Source organism: Lycium barbarum, chromosome 9 (assembly GCF_019175385.1).
Source record: "Lycium barbarum isolate Lr01 chromosome 9, ASM1917538v2, whole genome shotgun sequence".
Lineage (NCBI taxonomy): Eukaryota > Viridiplantae > Streptophyta > Magnoliopsida > Solanales > Solanaceae > Lycium > Lycium barbarum.
The window spans coordinates 11,677,243-11,697,394 of record NC_083345.1 but is presented as its reverse complement, the minus strand read 5'-3'; the positions used below and the strand labels follow the sequence as shown (position 1 = coordinate 11,697,394).

At 37.4% G+C, this 20,152-nt stretch overlaps 1 protein-coding gene across 5 annotated transcripts; it reads left to right on the top strand.

Annotated features, from left to right (window-relative positions):
- On the top strand, positions 1-18,342 carry LOC132608944 (lysine-specific demethylase JMJ26-like). 5 transcript variants are annotated; one of them, XR_009570625.1, is made up of 16 exons: positions 1-466; positions 1,640-1,739; positions 1,831-1,972; positions 2,202-2,265; positions 2,342-3,059; positions 4,381-4,710; positions 4,857-5,243; positions 9,607-9,679; positions 12,742-12,827; positions 13,095-13,214; positions 13,663-13,724; positions 14,441-14,504; positions 14,586-14,762; positions 14,840-15,560; positions 17,914-17,960; positions 18,109-18,342. XR_009570625.1 is itself a non-coding variant. In XM_060322755.1 (15 exons), exons 1-14 carry the CDS (start codon positions 177-179, stop codon positions 15,545-15,547), a joined length of 3,321 nt encoding a protein of 1,106 aa, XP_060178738.1. In that variant the 5' UTR covers positions 1-176; the 3' UTR covers positions 15,548-15,560; positions 18,109-18,342. The 5 variants fall into 5 exon arrangements, 4 of the variants coding, with proteins under 4 accessions (XP_060178738.1, XP_060178739.1, XP_060178737.1 ...); XM_060322755.1 differs by lacking the exon at positions 17,914-17,960; XM_060322756.1 differs by lacking the exons at positions 17,914-17,960; positions 18,109-18,342 and having other exon boundaries at positions 2-466; positions 2,354-3,059; positions 14,840-15,752.
- Positions 18,343-20,152: the final 1,810 nt, after the last annotated feature.

The window sequence follows — 20,152 nt, the reverse complement described above, 5'->3', positions numbered from 1 at the left end:
AATTGGGAATAAAGTCCATTTCTTGAACAGTCTCTATTTTTAAAATATGTATCTGACTCTTGTACTGTACTTTGTGTTGGAATTTGGGAGCCTGACAGTAGTAGAAGTGAAAAGAAGCTAACTGTAGCTAAGCAGTTTCTTGGAAAAAAAGAAAAAAGAAAAAGAAAAAAAGAAAAATGCAAAACAAACCAAAGAGAGGAAATGATATGATCCCAGTTGTGATAATAGAAAACAGCAGCAGTGAAGAAGAAGATGATGTTGATTACGATGGTGACGGTGATAATTCCAAGAAGAGGAAGAAAATGGGGTTTTCATGTAGAGCTAACCAAACTACAGGTGGAGAGAATAGTAGGAAAAGGGAGTCCAAAATGTGGTGTCATCAGTGTAAGATGAGTGATAAAGACAGAATGGTGTGTTGTTCCAAATGTAAAGTTAAAAGATTTTGCCTTCCTTGCATCACTCGATGGTAAGTGAAGTCTTTTCTTTATTTATCTTCCTTATCACGAGGAGACTTGATTGGGATTTTTTTAGCCAAAGATAGACACTTTTGATGATGTAGCCGATTTTGGAAAGAATATAATTTGCATAAAGGCAACGGGGATGGGCAGGGGCAGAGAGAAGGGGTTTGGGGAAGCTGTCTCAGGAGCAAACAGTAGATACGAGACGGTTAAAACATAAATGGGGCAGGGCAGGGCAAAATTGTGGAGAAAAGCTAAATGGAGCAGGGTATGTCTAACGGAAACAGCCTCTCTACCCCACAAAGGTAGAGGTAAGGTCTGTACGTCCTATTCTTCTAAGACGCCACTTGTGGTACTACACTGGGTATGTTGTTGTTGGGGCAGGGCGGGCTAAAACTTTAGAAAGTTTAAGGCACGCCCTTCCCGGTCCCACCCCACTCCGCCTCTGTACTTATATCCCCATTTTTTGCTAAATACTTGTGTGTGTTTTGTCCATGGTAGTATTGATTGAGTATTGGCAGTATTAATTTTTTGGTCATTGAAGTTGTAAGCATATGTAAAGTTGCCTCCAGGTGACCAGGAGGTCACAGGTTTGAGCCGTGGAACAGCCTCTTGTAGAAATGCAAGATAAGGTTGTGTACAATAGACCCTTATGGTCCGGTCCTTTCCTAAACTCCGCGCATAGCGGGACTTAGTGCACCGAACTGTCATTTATTTATTTATTTTTTAAGTTGTAAGCATAATGGCCAATTCTTGAAGATTTGGATCTTTGACAATGATGTGATATGATAGTGTTTATGGGAACTCTTTGGTGATATATATCCCAGTGAACAAGTTCCTAGACTTGAGCTCACCTTGGTGGATGTTTTAGAGAAATATCAATATTGACACTATAGTTTTTCTGGTGGTTTTGAAAGACCTATTCTAACAACCTTGATAACTTTAGTACTCCATCAAGGTTGATTTCGAGAAACTTTTACTCATCAAATTAGACATTAAGCAACATTACGTGGAAGTAACACTTGGAAAAAACTTTCACCTGAAGCGATGTGGTACCATGCTGATATACGTTGTAAGCTAATATGAATTGAGCTGTCTAATTTTATTGTTTTAGCAAATTTGAGTATAAACAGTTTTTAAGCACCGGTAATCATCAAGTTTTCTATTTCTCGTCTATGTAGGTACCCTGGGATGCCAGAGGACGCCTTTTTAAAAGCTTGCCCTGTATGTCGTAACCTTTGCAACTGCATAGCATGCTTGCGGTTGGATGGGTTAGCTAAAGTAGGATTCTTTTAATTCTTCTCCGTGTCTAATGCTCTAAAATCATTTCGTTATTGTTGCAAATTGAGTGGTAATCTTGTTTGCAATACAGCATTTGACGAATGTAGAAGTGAAGTTCAGTGATGAAGAAAAACTCGAGTACTCTAATCACATCGTACGATCACTTTTGCCTGCTTTGGAACAATTTAATACAGTGCAAATGATTGAAAAGCTGATTGAGTATCAGAGTCAAGGTATTAAATCTCTCTATTTGATGGTAAGAAGGTTATAGATTTATAAACAGGTTGTGTCATTTTATAGATTGTCATATACTGTTGGTAACACAGATTATTGGTAACAGATTATATCATTAATTCTTATTAAATGGAATGATATCCAATTAAGAAGACTATGAGTTTTGCGGCTGTTATTCTTTGAGCAAAAAGATTGTTTCATTGAGTACCATTTTCTTTCTTTGGGCAGCATTTCCAGATTCAAATGTTAATATACAAAAAGCAAAATACGAGAAGGATGAGCGCATTTATTGGTGAGCATTCACATTTACCTTAGACTGCAATTAGTTGATAAATTCACAGAATAATGAATGCACCCGTTATTTGCAGCAACTATTGCAGTGCTTTTATTGTTGATTTTCACCGGAGTTGTTCTAGCTGTTCCTATGAACTTTGCCTTACTTGTTGCAAAGAGTTAAGGAATGGCAACCTGCAAGCAGATGCATCCGAAGTGAGGATGCAATATATTGACAATGGACCAGGTTATTTGCATGGTAAAGGTTGTAGCATAACTTCTTCAGCTAAGAATGGAACTGCTGAAGTTAAAATAAGGGATAAGACCAAAGGGGCAATGGCATCTAACTGGAAAGCCAAGGAAGATGGTACCATTCCTTGCCCACCCAAAGATATGGGAGGTTGCAGTAAAGGAACCTTAAAGTTGAGATGTATATTTTCTGAGAATTGGATATCACAGCTGTTACAGAAAGCTAAAGAAATAGCACGAAAGTGTAAATTGAAGGAAATGCATAATGATTCAGAACTGCACTACTCCTGTTCAAAATCTAAGGGTGCAAATGGTGGCAAGCTACGTAAGGCAGCTGCTCGAGCAAATTCTGATGACAACTATGTATTTTGTCCAGCAGCTGTGGATACTCGGCGTGCAAATTTCAGGCATTTTCGGCTTCATATGCTTAAGGGTGAACCAGTTGTTGTAACTAACGTTCTTGATAATGCATTGGGATTGAGCTGGGAACCTATGGTAATGTGGCGTGCTTGCCGACAAACCAAGAAGGCTTCTGATGTCTTAAATTGCTTAAATTGGTGTAAGGTTTGTCAAGTCATCTATTCTTAAACTGTGAAATAAGCTAATGTTGTTACATCTTATGCTATGCCTGTATATCCTAATGCCCCACAGGACTAGGCAAGCCTATTAGATGTCATGATTGGGATCTATTGTGCTATTTATGGTCTCTTTCTTGTTCTTTGGTAGTTTCTATTTGATATAGTTCGGAATTTGATCTCATTGTTATATCTGTCAGCTTTATGACATGTTCATTACATCGTGTGGGAGTGAAGTTCCCAAATCAACTAATTATTAGAAACTGGAGTGAGAATATTTTACTCCCAAGAGGACAAATGTTTAGATCCAAAACTCAAACTAGATACGTTCTGGTTACTTTCTGGATGACTTTGTGGTTTAAAAGAAGCATGTCAACAAGCAGGATCACTTAATCCGCAGATTAGTGTTATTTTACATTACTTTGCATGGTGGGTAACTCCTGCTTCTTGACATGTTGCTTTCCATTAAGTCTCAAGTGCAGAGTCTCATTTACAAATTCTAAATGATATGTAATTAAAAAATGACTATTTGAATTGTGTAAACATGCTATCAAATCAGAAATAATTGAGGCGTAGGTTATGGTACATTATGTTTTTTAATGACAAGGGAACCCGCAGCCGCTACCCTTCGGGTGCTTAGGGGGTAAACCCCGCTCCTATGCAATAGCCCACAAACCACACAAGAGAGATAACCTGCACTAGGCAAGCCCCGTGCGACGAGCTCAACCCAGAAGGCAAATCTCCTGCTATCATAGGCAGGGGGTTTCGAACCTGAGACCTCCATTATGGAAGCCCCATGCTCAACCAACTGAGCCACCCTTGCGGGTTGACAAACCCACAAAATTAGCACCCAAAAAGTCTGACTTGGCTTGCACTTAACAACACCGTTATCTGCAGCCTATTTTTGTAGTAATATGTAATGGAAGAATATTGTCGAAAGATAACATCACAATTTACAACTACATGCTATATCTAATCTTGATGATCACTGCGTACACTATGTATGCAGTGAAAAGATAGGATTAGAGATTTTCTTAGGACAACTACAACTCTATTCAGAAGCTGAAAATGAATTGTTTGGTGTTGTAATATTTTTGGTGTAAACAGGAATACATGGAAGATCTAGATTCATTTATGGATGTTTTGGAATCCTTGTATTTTTTTTAATTTAGGACTAGAAGATCTTCCCTGTATTCCCTTTGTAAGTATGGATTCCTGCAATTTTGAAGCCACGAGTTTTCTCAAAAACCCGTACATTATGTTTTCCATGTTCTGACTAGTTTACTTTATTTATTTTGGCTACCATGCAGTTGGAAATGAACATACACCAGTTTTTCAAAGGATACATGGAGGGTCGTTTTGACAGTTATGGGTGGCCTCAACTCTTAAAGTTGAATGACTGGCCGCCATCAGGTCTATTTGATGAGCGGCTGCCGCGTCATGGTGCCGAATTTTCTAGTTGTTTACCTTTTATGGAATATACGCATCCTCAATATGGCTATCTCAATCTCGCTCTAAGACTTCCTGATAACTGTTCGAAGCCAGATTTGGGGCCTAAGGCATACATTGCTTATGGTTTTCCTGAGGAGCTTGGACGTGGAGACTCGGTCACCAAACTACACTATGCTGTGACTGATACGGTATGTTTGACTCCTTCAAATATTAACATGCACTCTGATCTTTTGGGTGCATTTTGGATGAAGTTACAAAAGAGAAACTTAAAGAACAGCCATATCCAAGTTCCTGCTCAAGGTCTTATTTTTCTTTTAAATTATGTATGTTTTAGGTCAGTGTGTTGATGCACACTCAAGCAGTGGTCCCAACAGTTGAACAATTCTCGGCCATAGAGAACTTGAAACAGATTCACAAAGCGCAGGATCAAAGGGAATTTGGAGCTGATGCTAACAGGATGCATGAGAGTAAAGCTGAGAATAAGAAGTATAGCCAGGAAAGTGTAAAAGCTGAGTGTGAAACAAATACAGAGGGAGAAGAATACCAATACAGAGAAGATAGTATTTCTCTTTTTGGGCAGGATATGTCTGAAGGATTTGCAGAAGCCGATGGTGGTGCTTTATGGGATGTCTTTAGGAGGCAAGATGTTCCTAAATTGGAAGAATATCTCAGGAAGCACTTTAGGGAATTTAGACACACATATGGCTCACCATTGCCGCAGGTAAATATAACTGGACAACTTTCCTATTTTTGTTTTTGATAAGGAGTGGGAATCTTTCATTTTCTTCTCCATTTTGAAATTTCTAGAGTAATTTTATATTTATCCATGTGTTGCCTCCCCCATGAATATTAGTGCATGTTTTCATTTGATGTTGTTGAGTGCTGTGTGATAAGAAGGTGCTACTAAAACTCAAAGGCAGGTTCTACAAAGTGGTTGTGAGACCGACTTTGTTGTACGGGGCAGAGTGCCGGGCAGTCGAGCTCTCACGTCCAAAAGATAAAAGTTGCGGCAATGACAATGTTGCGATGGATGTGTGAGCACACCGGGCGAGATAGGATTAGGAATGATGATATCCCGGATAAGGTTGGAGTAGCATCAGTGGAAGATAAGATGAGGGAAGCGAGACTGAGATGGTTTTGGGCATGTGAGGAGGAGAGGCACAGATGCCCCCGTGCGGAGGTGTGAGAGGTTAGCTATGGATGATTTCAGAAGAGGTAGGGGTAGGCCGAAAAAGTATTGAGGCGAGGTGCTGAGACAGGACATGGCGCAGGTTCAGCTTACCGAGGACATGACCTTAGATAGGAGGTTTTGAAGGACTCAGATTAGGGTAGAAGGCTAGTAGGTAGTCGCGGTTTCGATCTATAGCTGTTGTCCTTTATTTCTTGCTACTATATGTTGTTTCTTGTACTTTGATTATGTCACGCCCCGAACCATGGCCTGGACGTAACACGGCACTCGGTGCCTGACTACATGTGACCGAGCGAACACATGACTTGCTGAATCAACATGATGCATGACATAAGCGGAATATAACGTGAACGCATGATGAGCCTTTATAAAACGTAGTAATTCATAATACTTAATAAAGTACTTGTTTAAAACATGAGTGAGCCAAAATGGCTATACGACTCCAAATGTCTGGCATAACATAACTGACTGGTCTAGTCTATGAAACCTCTATCATGAGATGGGGCTCACCGATAAGCTGGTACGAGTAAATCCTAATGATCAGAAGCGTCGTCCTGTAACTCCGTACCTGCATCGTGAAATACAGGCCCCCGGGCAATAAAAGGGGACGTCAACACATTGAATGTACTGGTATGTAAAGCAACCGGAAGAAACAACAGGGGACATGGAATAACATGATAAGAACTGAAATCGGAAACTTGGACATGAACATGAGCATGAGTACATATACGTATACATAACATGAGTAAAACATGATAAGTAGGGAGAGCATTTCATAAACCGACATATCATATCATATCATATCACCACGTGGGTATGTGGAGTCTGGTACCTCGCCGGACCAGCAGAGCCCCTATACCTTGCCAGGGTATAAGGTAGTAATTTACCACGTGGGTACGTGGAGTCTGGTACCTCGCCGAACCAGCAGAGCCCTCATACCTTGCCTGAGGTAGTAAGGTACCTGATGGATCCATTCAGTGTAAAATTAAAGTATCGTCTTATCTGGGCGGAGCGATCCTTGTCCTACGGTGGCTCCGTAGTTTCAGGCTATCTGAGCCTTCTTGGTAATTTGTGCAACTCCCAAAAACATGAACATAATATATTTGGCTAAGAAGCCCATAACTTTCGTGAATTTACTTGTACTTGTCTTGAAATCATGATTTCACGAAATAACTTGTAAACATGGTTTCATGAAATAGCTTGTAAACATGGTTTCATGAAATAATCTTGTAAACATGGTTTCATGAAATAACTTGTAAAATAGTTTCATAAGATGACTTGTCATAGTCTTGCAAACATGTTCTTGATTCATGAATAATACAATAGTTCATAATCATATATTTGTAGTTGACTTGAAAACATGTTTATAACTTGCAAAATAACTCATGCAGTTTCATATGAACATAATGAGAACACATGAGGAAGAATTCATGATTCATGGATTAAGCTAGGATCCCTAATGTCCGTAATGGAAGATTAGGAATACAATAACGAACATAGATACGGAATTCATGTACATACATACATAATTACGGGCTACCAATATGTTGGGTTTAATGCCCTAGGATTTGAACTTCATAGATTTTACGAAACGGATCATGGGGAAAAACGTAGAGGTTCCCACATGTAGATGGAAGTTCTACATACCTTAACCTCCCGCTTTTGAGCGTATCACAATGTCTTTCAATCCCTTCAACTTCAATCTATAGCAATACAAGTCATAGGGATTCTATATTAGCAACCATATCCATGTTTTGTTCATCTAAGCATTTTATCAAACACTTAATAGGCATGAAGCTTTATAACCCTCATTAATGGTGTTTTCTTCACCAAATCCCCATCCTTTTACTTCTAGCTAATTCTACAATCCCATTAGATGTAATTAACATCATTTTTCATCAACCATATGGATACAACAATCCCAAGTCAACAATCCAACAATTCTAGCATAATTCATATAATCATCTTCAACAAACCCAATTATTATTCTCCCAAGAATTCATCAATTCACAACTATAAGTGATTAGGGAGTAGAAATATTACCTTTTTGGGTAGTCACCACGAAATCAACACCCCCAACTCCGATCTTTAGCTTAAAATGACGACCACAACTTGTACTACAAATTATCCTTCACGAACTTTGGGATTTGGGGCCTTAAAATTGGTTGATTTTCTCCTTCTTCTCTCTAGATTCCCTTCTCTCTCACTTCCTCTCTCTAAAATCTGAATTTTGGAGAAAAAGTGGGCTGCTAGGGTTTTATTTTCTATATATACCAAGGGGAAAATGGGTTGACCCAACTTGAAAACGAGTCGGGACTGTTCTGTCTTAAAACGTCCATATCTCCCTATCCCGACGTCGCCTGTGAACCTACAACCTATGGTTGGAAAGGTATTTCAATTATCTACAACTTTCATTCTTTGAGTTTTCCCAAATTCTCAACTTACGATGGGGTTATGGCCTCCCGAAGTCAGGTGACCCGAAACTCAACTGCGGACCAAAACACGCCCATGTTACGGTCCCGTAACACAAGGGACGGACCGTAACGTGGCGTCGTACCTTGTCGAAAATTTCCAGAAAGTTTCTGGAAATTCTCCCTGTGTTACGGTACACGGTACACTGTTACGGTCCGTAACACAAGGTACGGCCCGTAACACAAGGGACGGACCGTATCCTGGGACCGTATCGTGAACGAAATTTCCAGTGAGGTTCTGGAAATTTCGTCTGTGTTACAGCTCACTGTTACGGCCCGTAACACGAGTTACGGTCCGTAACGTCACCGTAACGCAGACGACTTTTCCAGCGAACAGGCTTCACTCAAATGGGCATAACTCTTTGTACAGATGTCCGTTTAATCCTCATAATATACCGTTGGAAAGCTATTCAATAGGGCTACAACTTTCATCAAGGAGGTTCCTCCAGATTCGCAATGGATCAAGGAGTTATCGCTGCCCGAAATAAGCCTATCAACCATTTTTGCAAACGCTCAAACCTACAGTGTTTTCACTAGACTTCTAATGATATGAGCTTAAACTTAGTTCCAAGATGTGGGGTGTTACAGATTATCTTATTTATATGTGGTAGCTACTGCTCCCTTTTTTAGACTGCTCTATTTTGACTTATTCGCTTTCTTTAGTTTCATTTGCATTTTGCTTTGAACTGCTTGTGCTTATCTAACCTTTCTCGTTGTGTTTTCTCTTGAGCCGAGGGTCTTTCGGAAACAACCTTCCTATCTTCCGAGATAGGAGTAAGGTCTACGTACACTTTACCCTCCCCAGACCCCACATTGTGGGATTTTACTGGGTATGTTGTTGTTGTTGCTGTCTCCCGGCTTGTCACAGCTCCATAGGACGAGTTTACTTTTGAGTCTCTATTTATTATATCATCTTTTACTTGAAAAAGGCAATTAAAGTTAAAGCTCGACCTCTATACTCATCACTAAAGACTTTTGAGACCTTTTCGTTTAGCTTTCTCATAAAAATGCTAATTCGTGACTCGGGTTTAACTAGCAACCAACCATTTATTAGTATACTGAACCATTAATTGAGTGTCTGATATTTTACTATGTGATGGCCTTATATTTTTCTGTCTTGGTGATTTTTATTGTAATTGCTATAATGGTATGATGTCAGGTATTGGTAATTCTCATAATAATCACTTTGATGCTTAGTGTGAAGATATGTAATGTACGTTATAGTACTCTGGCTTTGTTGAATTGATGTTAGCTATGCTATGGTTTCTTATCGTTTATGGTTCAGAAATTACATCTCTTAGCTGGCCAAAGTTGCAATGGAAATTTGATGCTGCAGTAAACTCCAATATATTTCACCTAATATCCTCATTGATTAATCCGAAAACATATTGATTAAACTCCAATATAATTTTTTTCCATTACAGGTTGTTCATCCCATTCTTGATGAAACTTTCTACTTGAGCACTGAGCATAAAAGGAGGCTAAAGGAAGAATATGGTCATCTTATTCTCTTATTCATTGACATTTCGTTGCATGTCTCTGTCAATTTGCTGAATGAGTCTCTCAGATTTGAGAGTTCTACAATTAAATAGAAAGAATGTTGATTTTACATCCCTAAAGATATGCTGTATTCCTATCCCTGAATATCATCTATTCCTAGCGGTAACATCCTCGTAGATATGATATAATCATTCCTACATATCTTTTATCTCTAAGTATGGAAAGCTAAATCTGTACAGATATTACATATTTATATGATGATATTCCTAATATCAGTAGACACAATCTGAATAGATATTCATGATCTGATCATTATGCTTACTTCCGCCCTCAAATTGATGCCGGTGAATCAAGAAGCATCAATTTGCCTACCAGAAACTGATGACGTTGCCGTGTCATAGATTTTGTGACCACATCAGCTATCTGGAGATTACTAGACACATGTCGAAGAGTAATGACTCCCTTATCTACAGCTTCCCCAATATAATGACAATCCACCTCGATGTGTTTGGTCCTTTCATGATAAACCGGGTTAATGGCAATCTGAATGGCACTTGTGTTGTCAGCGTGGAGAGGTGTAGGATTAGATTGAGAAAATCCAATCTCTGCAAGTAGACCACGAAGCCAAACAATCTCGGAGCAAGCAGCAAACATGGCTCGATATTCAGACTCTGTTGAAGATTTCGAAACGCGAGTTTGCTTCTTGCTCTTCTAAGGTATCAAGGAATCCCCAAGAAACATGCACCAACCTGTGACGGAGCGGCGAGTATCAGGACATCCAGCCCAATCAGAATCACTTAATGCATCAAGCCGTATTGGAGAACCACTAGGAAAGAATAATCCACAAGTAGATGTTCCCAAAAGATATCGAATGATGCGATGAACAACCACCAAATGTAGATGAGGGGGAGCCTGCATAAATTGATTCACTTGTTGAACTGCAAAAGAGATATCAGGCCGTAATAGTAAGGTAATTTAGGCTCCCAACTAATTGCTGAAACAAAGTTGGATCAGGAAGAGGATCTCCTTCCTCATGACAATACTTTACATTCAATTCCAATGGAATATCTATAGAGGAAAATTCTTGAAGACCAGCCAACGCAATCAAATCCTGAGTATATTTGTGCTGGTTTAAGAATACACCTAAAGAATCATAATGAACTTCTAACCCCAAAAAGTATGGAAGAGTGCCAAGATCTTTCGTATGAAAAGAATCCTTAAGCTGCTGCTGGAGGCTAGTTATTAATGAAGAATCAGTTCCTGTAATAATAATGTCATCTAAATATACCAAAAGAAGAACACAACCTGTAGATGTTCTATGAAGAAAGAAAGAAAGATGAGTCATATTTGCTCTACTCAAAAGAGAATTGAAGCAAAGTAGACCGAAACTTGTCAAACCAAACTCTAGGAGCTTGTTTTAATCCATACAAAGACCGCTTCAACTTGCATACATCTGATGTAGGGGATGAGAACAAGCCAGGTGGAGGTTTCATATAAATATCTTCTTTGAGATCACCATGGAGAAAAGCATTTTTGACATCCATTTGATGAACGGGCCAGTTTTGTGAAGCAGCAATGGCAATAATAGTTCGCACCGTAGTCATTTTTGCTACTGGTGCAAAAGTCTTGTCATAGTCCACACCATACTCCTGTCTGTTACCAAGGACAACCAATCAAGCTTTATACCGATCAAGAGTTCCATCAGAATGAAGTTTAATAGAATAGACCCCTTTACATCCAATTGGGCAGACATCTGAAGGACATGAAATAATGTCCCATGTGCCATTTCCTTTAAGAGTCAAAAGTTCTTCCTCCATTGCTTTCTGCCAACATTCAATCTTGGAAGCTTGTGAGTAACAAGTTGGAACAGAAATGGTGGATAAAGTAGAAGAAAAACCATACCAATTAGGAGCACGGGATACCCTGTAGATCGCCGAGTAGGCCTCAAAGAAATCTCAGGTTCTGGTTGTGGAGCAGTCTTGTATGGCCTGAGATTAAGAACAATCAGAGGATCAATTGACCCTAAAATCCATGTCATCACCTGAGCATCTTTAACCTTCCATTGGCCTAACTTTGTTGGATCAGTAGGAGCAGGATCTATTCCATCAATTTGGCCCCATAATTCTTTTCCAGTGACAAATAGTTGAAATTGAAATTCCAGGAAAAATAATTTTTTCCAGTGAAACGAACATTGAAGGATTCAAAATGATGTGACGTCATGTTCTTAACTAGCTAAGAACACCAGAAACGCAATGATCCAAGAAAATAACTAGAATGACCAAGACCAAAAGCCCTAGATGTGTAGGACTGACTCTTGATGAACAATCAAGAGAACAAAAACTTCCAAAACAATTTTTTTTTTGAAAGAAATCACAGATGAAAGAACTAAGACTCAACGGTGAAAAGTTGGCTCTAATACCATGTCAATTTGCTTAATGAGTCTCTCGGATTTGAGAGTTCTACAATTAAATAAAAAAATGTTGATTTTACATCCCTAAAGATATGCTATTCCTATCCCTGAATATCATCTATTCCTAGCTGTAACATCCTTGTAGATATGATATAATCATTCCTACATATCTTCTATCTCTAAGTATGGAAAGCTAAATGGAAAATACCTAAACATGCCCTTAAACTTGGCCTCAACTAGCAAGTATGCCCTCCAACTTTGGGTGTGCACAAGTAGGCACCTCAACTTGTATAACATTAAACATGTAAACACAAATGCTGACGTGTCACATAAATTTTGAAGGGTCATGTCAATGTCATGTCAGCATTTGTGTTTACATGTTCAACTTTATACAAGTTGAGGTGTCTACTTGTGCACACACAAAGTTGGAGGGCATACTTGCCAGCTGAGGTCAAGTTTAAGGGTTTGTTTATGTATTATGCCAAGCTAAATCTGTACCGATATTACATATTTATATGATGATATTCTAATATCAGTAGACACAATCTGAACAGATATTCATGATCTGGTCATTATGCTTACAATCTCATGCCAAAGGCAGTTTCTGAGACTGCATTTGTATTCACTATGCTGTCATTTCCTTGTGCAGGCATTGAACCATGGACTTTTGTTCAAAAATTAGGTGAAGCTGTTTTTGTTCCCGCTGGATGCCCTCATCAAGTCAGAAATTTAAAGGTATGCAGTTAATTCATCTCTGTATCCCATGTCATCCTATCGTCCTTTTTATAGCAAATTTGTGTAGTATTAGGGAAGTTCAATAGCACATAGAACCATCATTTTCTTTTCTTTTCCAGAAACGTCTGCTTTTAAATCCCTGTCATAGTCTTTAATATTTCTTTAGCTGATATGATTTACAATAATAGGATCTTAGCTTAGTGAACCATAAGTCTGGTACTTTTATAAGCTCAGATCGATGACTTCTGACGTGTTCATCTTTTACAGTCCTGTATCAATGTTACTGTTGATTTTGTATCTCCTGAAAATGTGAATGAGTGCATTCGTTTGACCGAGGAGTTTCGCAAGCTTCCCAGAAATCATGGTGCTAGGGTAGATAAGTTGGAGGTATATGGATCCTTATATCTTCTTTTTACTCCTTTATTACTTTTTTTTTTTGGGGCGGATAAGAAGTGCTCTTGACATGCTTCTGCTCCTCTTAAGCATCTGTCACTAGAAAAGTTTCTTGCTTTTGGATATTGTGGTATTTTCCTCAAAAACATGGTCAAGAGAATATCAATAAATGTGGATTTTAACCAGAAGCATCTAAAGAGCACCACCTCGTCGAAAAGTTTATGGAAATGTAAAATTCTAGTGCCTGGAAGTATAATCGTCTTGTGTCACATGTTCTTGTTTCATTGTTGATGACCTTTTTCCGGACCTTGTTTTTATTCATTGGTTTATTTATGATTTTTATTATTTTGTTTTTGTTTCGGTATTGAAATATTACAGTAATCTCGCCGAAAACAGTATTTGCATGTGTAAAGATTACTTTAATCTGCCTGTGCCACTTCAGGTAAAGAAAATAATTGTTCATGCGATGAGCCAAGCAGTGGATCAATTAGAGAAGACTTTATTGTAAGATTGCTGCTCCTTGTTTTCACTAAGTTATGCCCTTATTTGTTTAAACATGAAACTTATATATTTCACTAAAAGAAGATCTTATATAACCTCTTTTTCTCCTGTCTCATAAAGTTTTCCTGCCATCTCTCTGTGCCCTGCGTAAATCATTTGAGTTTAGGTCTTATTCTGGATATGCTTAAAGCATAAGTTCATTCATACTATTGTCAGCTATGGAGCTTTTATCATATGGTGTTCTCATTCTGGACATGCTTCTATCTTATGTCGAAACACATAAGACATAACCATTTAAAGACAAGGTAAAAGATGCTAATTGCGTTACGTATTTGTTGGGAAAAACAGTTGGGAACTCTCCTCTGTGAATTTCAAAAGATAAACACCTAGAACCTCCGTCCCAATTTTTGTTTCACACTTTCCTTTTTAGTCTGTCCCAAAAAGAATGACACCTTTCTATATTTAGAGATAATTTAACTTTAAAATTCCTGTTTTACTCTTAATGACTTCTTTGGCACCGCGAGGTTCAAAAGTTTTCTTTCTTTATTAAACTCCGTGTCCAGTCAAACGAGGCCATATAAAATGGAATGGAGGGAGTGTTATTTGTTGCTCCAAGGAAACCCCAGTTGTGATGCCATTGCTTCTAGTGCTCTTCAGAATGCTAAGTACCCTTACATTTTTTTTATCTTTTTCTCTTTTCCTTCTCTGGATTCATGTAGGAACTCCGAAGCAAGCATCGCTACAGGATTATCCTCATCAAGTGCGATCAGGAAAAGTATAAATGTGAGCCACAGACTCAACAAGTTCATTTCTATGTCAAACTTCATTATTTGGCTTGATTTTTTTTCATATCCTCTTTTATAGGCTGTGCCAGGACCAAGTTTGCCAAAATCTCTCTCCTTTTCTGAAGATCTATCCAGTGGCAAGACAGCTAAAAGAGAAGAATATGTTGCTCCAAGTGAGGATGAGAAACCAAGAATTGCTGAAGCTAATCTACATTCTCCGCTTCCTGTTCTTGATCATTTATTGTCAGCAAACAAGGTTTACTCAATTGATTACTGATATCTTTTCTGGTTTAGATTACTCAACTTACCTAGAACTATGATTTGTATTGGCAGGATCACGAAAGCACATCAGTTCCTAGTGAAAAATTGAAGCAGTTCATCAATATAGAGGACGTGGAATCAACTTTCCACACGGTTAAATCATTCTTGAAGTCTATACCAGAGCAGTGCTCGAGCCAACAATCAGGACTCAAGAGCAACACTGCTTCAAACCAAACACTAGCAAGGGTAGCATTTGAATGCTCAATCAGACTGTCACTGGAGGCATTGGCTTATGACCCAATGCATGAAAAAGAAATGTATGGTGCAATTGCTGCTTTAAATGAAAATTCCTCATCATTCTTTAGCGATGAACAAACCAAGCAATTGGTAAAACTTAAGTATGAATTCCCTGTCATGGTTAAGAAATGGAGGGACTTGGCACGAGCTGAATCAAGTTTCCAGGAATTCTTGACCAGCTTCGAAGAGGATAGGAAAAAACTGGATGATTGGATTAGATCAGAGGCAAGGTTGAAGTCGGAGTATGTTAAAAAGGAGCAACAAGCTAGAGAATTGGAAGCAGCCCTTCAAACTATAAAGAACCGGCAAAAAGAAATCATGGATGAAAGACAAGATGCGTCTCTAGCAGCTCAGAAAATCATGTTGTTAGCTCAAGAAAAAGCTGGCAAGGTAGAAAGCACTAAAACTGAATTGGTAACAACAAAGATGCAGATGGATGGCTTGCAAAAATATTGGTCCAACTTTCAGTCTAAATTCCCCTAGGTGTTACTTTCAGGTCTCTCCTTCTATTGTCACAAATCACAGTTGTTTAACTTCCTTGGCTTTATGTTTCCTAGGACTAGATGTATTTTGGAACGTGGAGATTTAGTCCATGTGTACATATAAATTGTGCATATAAACGTGGAGTTTTAGGGTTTTAGGATGCTATAATGTTGCCATTGTTTTGTCAAAGATTTTAACTTCAGGATTTTAGAATGCCGCAAATTGCTCTGTCAAAGATGTTAACTTCAGGGTTTTAGAATGCTAAGGGATTTTAGCGTGTTTTCAATTGTGTGCATTGGAGCAGAGATTGGTTAAGTAAGCCAGTTTTGTATAGTCTTAAGCGCCCGTTCAAATTTGTCGAGTTTAGAATTGCAATCTTTGTGCTAATAAGAGAATTGGGGTTTAGCGTCCTATGTAGTTAAAAATTGTTCAAGAATAAAGTTGTGAATTTTTGGTGAAGTTCGACCAAATATACCAGTTTGTAATGTGGAATTGGGAAATTTTTAATATTGATCTCAAATCCATGTCCTTCTAGTGAGTTAAGAAATGCATGTTCTTGTCGACTCTTAGCCTCTTATCCTAGTACATCATACTAACCATTGGATTTTATTATCATGGAGCTGGGAGTTGGCACCACCATGTTAATGTAGTAAAGTATTATATGGTCAACTTGGCATATTTTTGCACTTAAATTCACCCATTGGGATTGTGACTTTAGTTTCATTACTTTAAGCATCTTCTGCTTGCTATAGAACTCAAGTGTGCTTATTGGTTATTTGTATCAATACCTGCAATAGTCTGATGTTGCAATACGTCTTCATTATTACAAGTTAGTTTGACATATCATGAGTATATTGATAGTACAGATCTATAAGTTTAAATATGAATTAAGAAATTTTTCTGTAGCTTCCCTAATTCTTTGGCTCCTTCTTCTGTTATGTGCATGAGGTCCTGTACACGAAAAATGCAGCTTCTCCTACTTGGAACTTGGGTCTAATTTTGCCATCTACTCTTCACGTCCACTTGGTTGGGAGTAACTACTAAGTTCTGCACAGATTGTTTCATTCATCTGTGAGCTCTGCACATGTTTATTCTCACATTCTTTTAGAGAGCATTGATAGTTATTGAAATCGGAGGTTTAGGATGCTTTTGCCAGGTATATTGACGGTTTAGTAGAAAATTTAGTCCCAGATTGTAGTTTAGTCAAGCAGGTGAAAGTTAGTATTCCATGTTAGCTCTGCATAATGTTAACTCCTAAATATTGATGGCACATACTTTATGCCATTTGAAAAGGTACCGTCCTGCCTCCACTCTCATATCTCTTGTTTGAAGGACTATTTATCACTCCTCTGTTCAACAACTTCCCAATATTTATTTAACTGCCATATATGTACCACATTTTGGCAATTTAAGGCCTGATCTGTTTGTCTTTGGTATCTCTATTAGAGTGAGGATTTAGTTTATTTTAACACAAACCAAGATGACAAGAGTCGAAAGTTCGCAGTCCGTCTATATTAGACGATTAATGTTGTTATCTTTCATGGTCAAAGAAGTAATTTTCAGACCTTTGAAATTGGATAATATATAGTAGTATTATTTTGGGAGCCTAATTTTATATTTACCAAGTGCAATCAAAATATTTACACAAAAGGCCCTCTTATCTCATCTTATCCACGGGGAATGGAAGCAGCTGTGCTCTGAAATCACATGGATAAAAGAAGCAGATTTGGTTGGGTGGGGGTGGGAGTTGGGGGGGCTGAATTCTCACATTTGTTCTGCCTTGTTTGTCTAGTTGTCCCATGGTTTTGGAATTGTGGATGATGGTACCTGTTTGAAGGATAAGGAAATTGAATGACCAGATTACAAGTTATTTGCATATTCTCTCTTACAGAATCTGAAGGAGACTATTGTATTATACAGCAAGAATTTCAGAAGTGGACACCTAAAGCATGCTCCTGAGCGCAGTATCTTTGCATTCCTTGCAGCTTTTGTTTTGCAACGTTATATGCAGGCAGATTCATTCACATATTCTTTTAGGGATTAGAAAATGATAATGGAGGTTTTAGGCTGCATTCATCTGCTGTATTTGATGAGTTTGTACAAAATGTCGCTTCTCTAAGTCGTTTAGCTCCATCAGGTTAACGTTATCTGCTACAATTTTCCATGTTAGCTCTGCATAAAAGTTGAGTAACTCCTAAAGTTTTAATGGGACGCAGTCTGTCTGCAATTTGAGAAGTTCATGTTCTAAAAAAAATCATGTCCACCCCCACCCCGGGATGCAGAAAGGTTTAATTTTCCTAGTCATGTGTATAAACAGAGTATTTTAATCAATCCTCTGATCAGCAAATTTCTGATTTATGTTGCAGTAACGAAACTTGATCAGGCATTGCTTAATGGAAACAATATTGCTATCGTGAGAATAATCTAACCTTTCCGAATATAATCTTTCTTCATTTGTGTCCTTCTCTTTACTGATTTTTGTTTCTTTGTTATTCTCCTGTCCAAGCATGAAATATATCGATCCAATAACAAACCTTTTCTTTTCTTTTTCCCTAATGCAGCTGGTTCCGGTGGATCACCACCTGATGAGTGATAATTGCAATGCAATTTTTTCAAGCGGTGTTTTCAGTATTTATTTTCAGTTATTTCGCTGTACAAGCTTACACTGAATCGGCATTGGTTCGGTTTTAGTAAATTATGAGTGTGTTCAGCTAGGCTCTACTACAATTGTAGTTGCATTATTTCGAAAACATTATGGTGATATTGAAATGGTACTTTGACACTGTTGTTGCTAAGTTGTTAGCTTTAGAGTATGGAGTTTTTTTTTCTAAGAATCGTAAGATCAATTGGATCTTTGATTTCTTCGTTTTCTTCTCTACGCCGAAAAATATTGTGTGCGCCCTTCCCAAGATAAAAATATTAGGGTGATATCTTCTTACTTATTGAGTATCATTGAATAAAGTTGAGCTTTGCCTATGACTGACTGGTTTTCTAATTGAATGTCCAGAAACTGAGATATATTGAGAATGCAAAAATTTTGTTCATCAAATTTACACCTTTCTTATAATGGTTTTGCATCCTTTTACTTACCTTCCAACTAAAAGATTTCCAATCATCTGCCTAAGCCTTGACTATCTATAGTTTTAGGAAAGGCTTAATACCTAGATGGATCCTTAAACTTGGCATGTTTTGTAAGATAGGCATATAAACTTATAAGGTGACCAGATAGACACTTAAACTTACTCAAAGTGTATTTTTCAAGTTTTTCAGTTGTTTTGAAAACAAAAACTATATTTTTCAAACACTCACAATTTTCATGGCCAAACAAGCCCTAAATATATCACAAAATATTTTTTTTTTAAATGCAAAAATAAGGCAAACGCATATACATGAGACTATAAATGTGCACTTAAACCAATAAATACTCGCTAATCGCAATTTTGCAGCTTTCAATTAACTCGGATTTTTTTTTTACACTTGAATAATTAAAAAACAATAACTTTAACCAATAAAAATCCTTAAAAAAAGAAATTTCAAATTAAGAAATTTCTAAGTTCAGTATTTCAAGTGTAAAAGAAATTTCAAATTAAGAAAACTGTAAAGCCGAGAAGAAAATCCTTAAAAAAAAGAAATTTCTTAATTTGAAATTTCTTTTTTTAAGGATTTTTATTGGTTAAAGTTATTGTTTTTTAATTATTCAAGTGTAAAAAAAAATCCGAGTTAATTGAAAGCTGCAAAATTGCGATTAGCGAGTATTTATTAGTTTAAGTGCACATTTATAGTCTCATGTATATGCGTTTGCCTTATTTTTGCATTTTAAAAAAAATATTTTGTGATATATTTAGGGCTTGTTTGGCCATGAAAATTGTGAGTGTTTGAAAAATATAGTTTTTGTTTTCAAAACAACTGAAAAACTTGAAAAATACACTTTGAGTAAGTTTAAGTGTCTATCTGGTCACCTTATAAGTTTATATGTCTATCTTACAAAACATGCCAAGTTTAAGGGTCCATCTGGGTATTAAGCCTTTTAGGAAAAGTAAAATGATACTCCCTTGTTCCAATTTTACTTGTCCTGTATACTAAAAGTAGATGTTCACCTTTACTTGTCCAGTTTGAATAATCAAGAGATAATTTACCATTTTATATCCACTTTACCTTTATTATTAATTATTGGGTTAGAAACTTCAAGAAATTGTTAGTGGCTGCATAACTTTTAAAGTATGTTTAATTGATTTCAACCATTAGACAACTTAGTAATAATTAGGGGTGATATAATAAAATTGTCATTATATTTATGGCTCCTTATGGGGTATGCCAAGTCACTACATGACAAGTAAAAATGGATGGATGGAGTAACATTGACAAATTAACCTTTAACTAACGTCATTAATTAATTTTCCCTTCTCTCTATTTTCCCTAAGTTCTATTTTAGATTAGGGACACATGACATGGGTTAGAATTAATGACTAAGATTTAATTGACTAAAATAAGGCCCTAACCATGATTTACATAGTTAATAACTTATCTATAAATACATATATTAAAATATTTTCTCTCTTTTCCTATTTTAATTTCCCTACACAATAAAATATTTTTGCTCTTTTA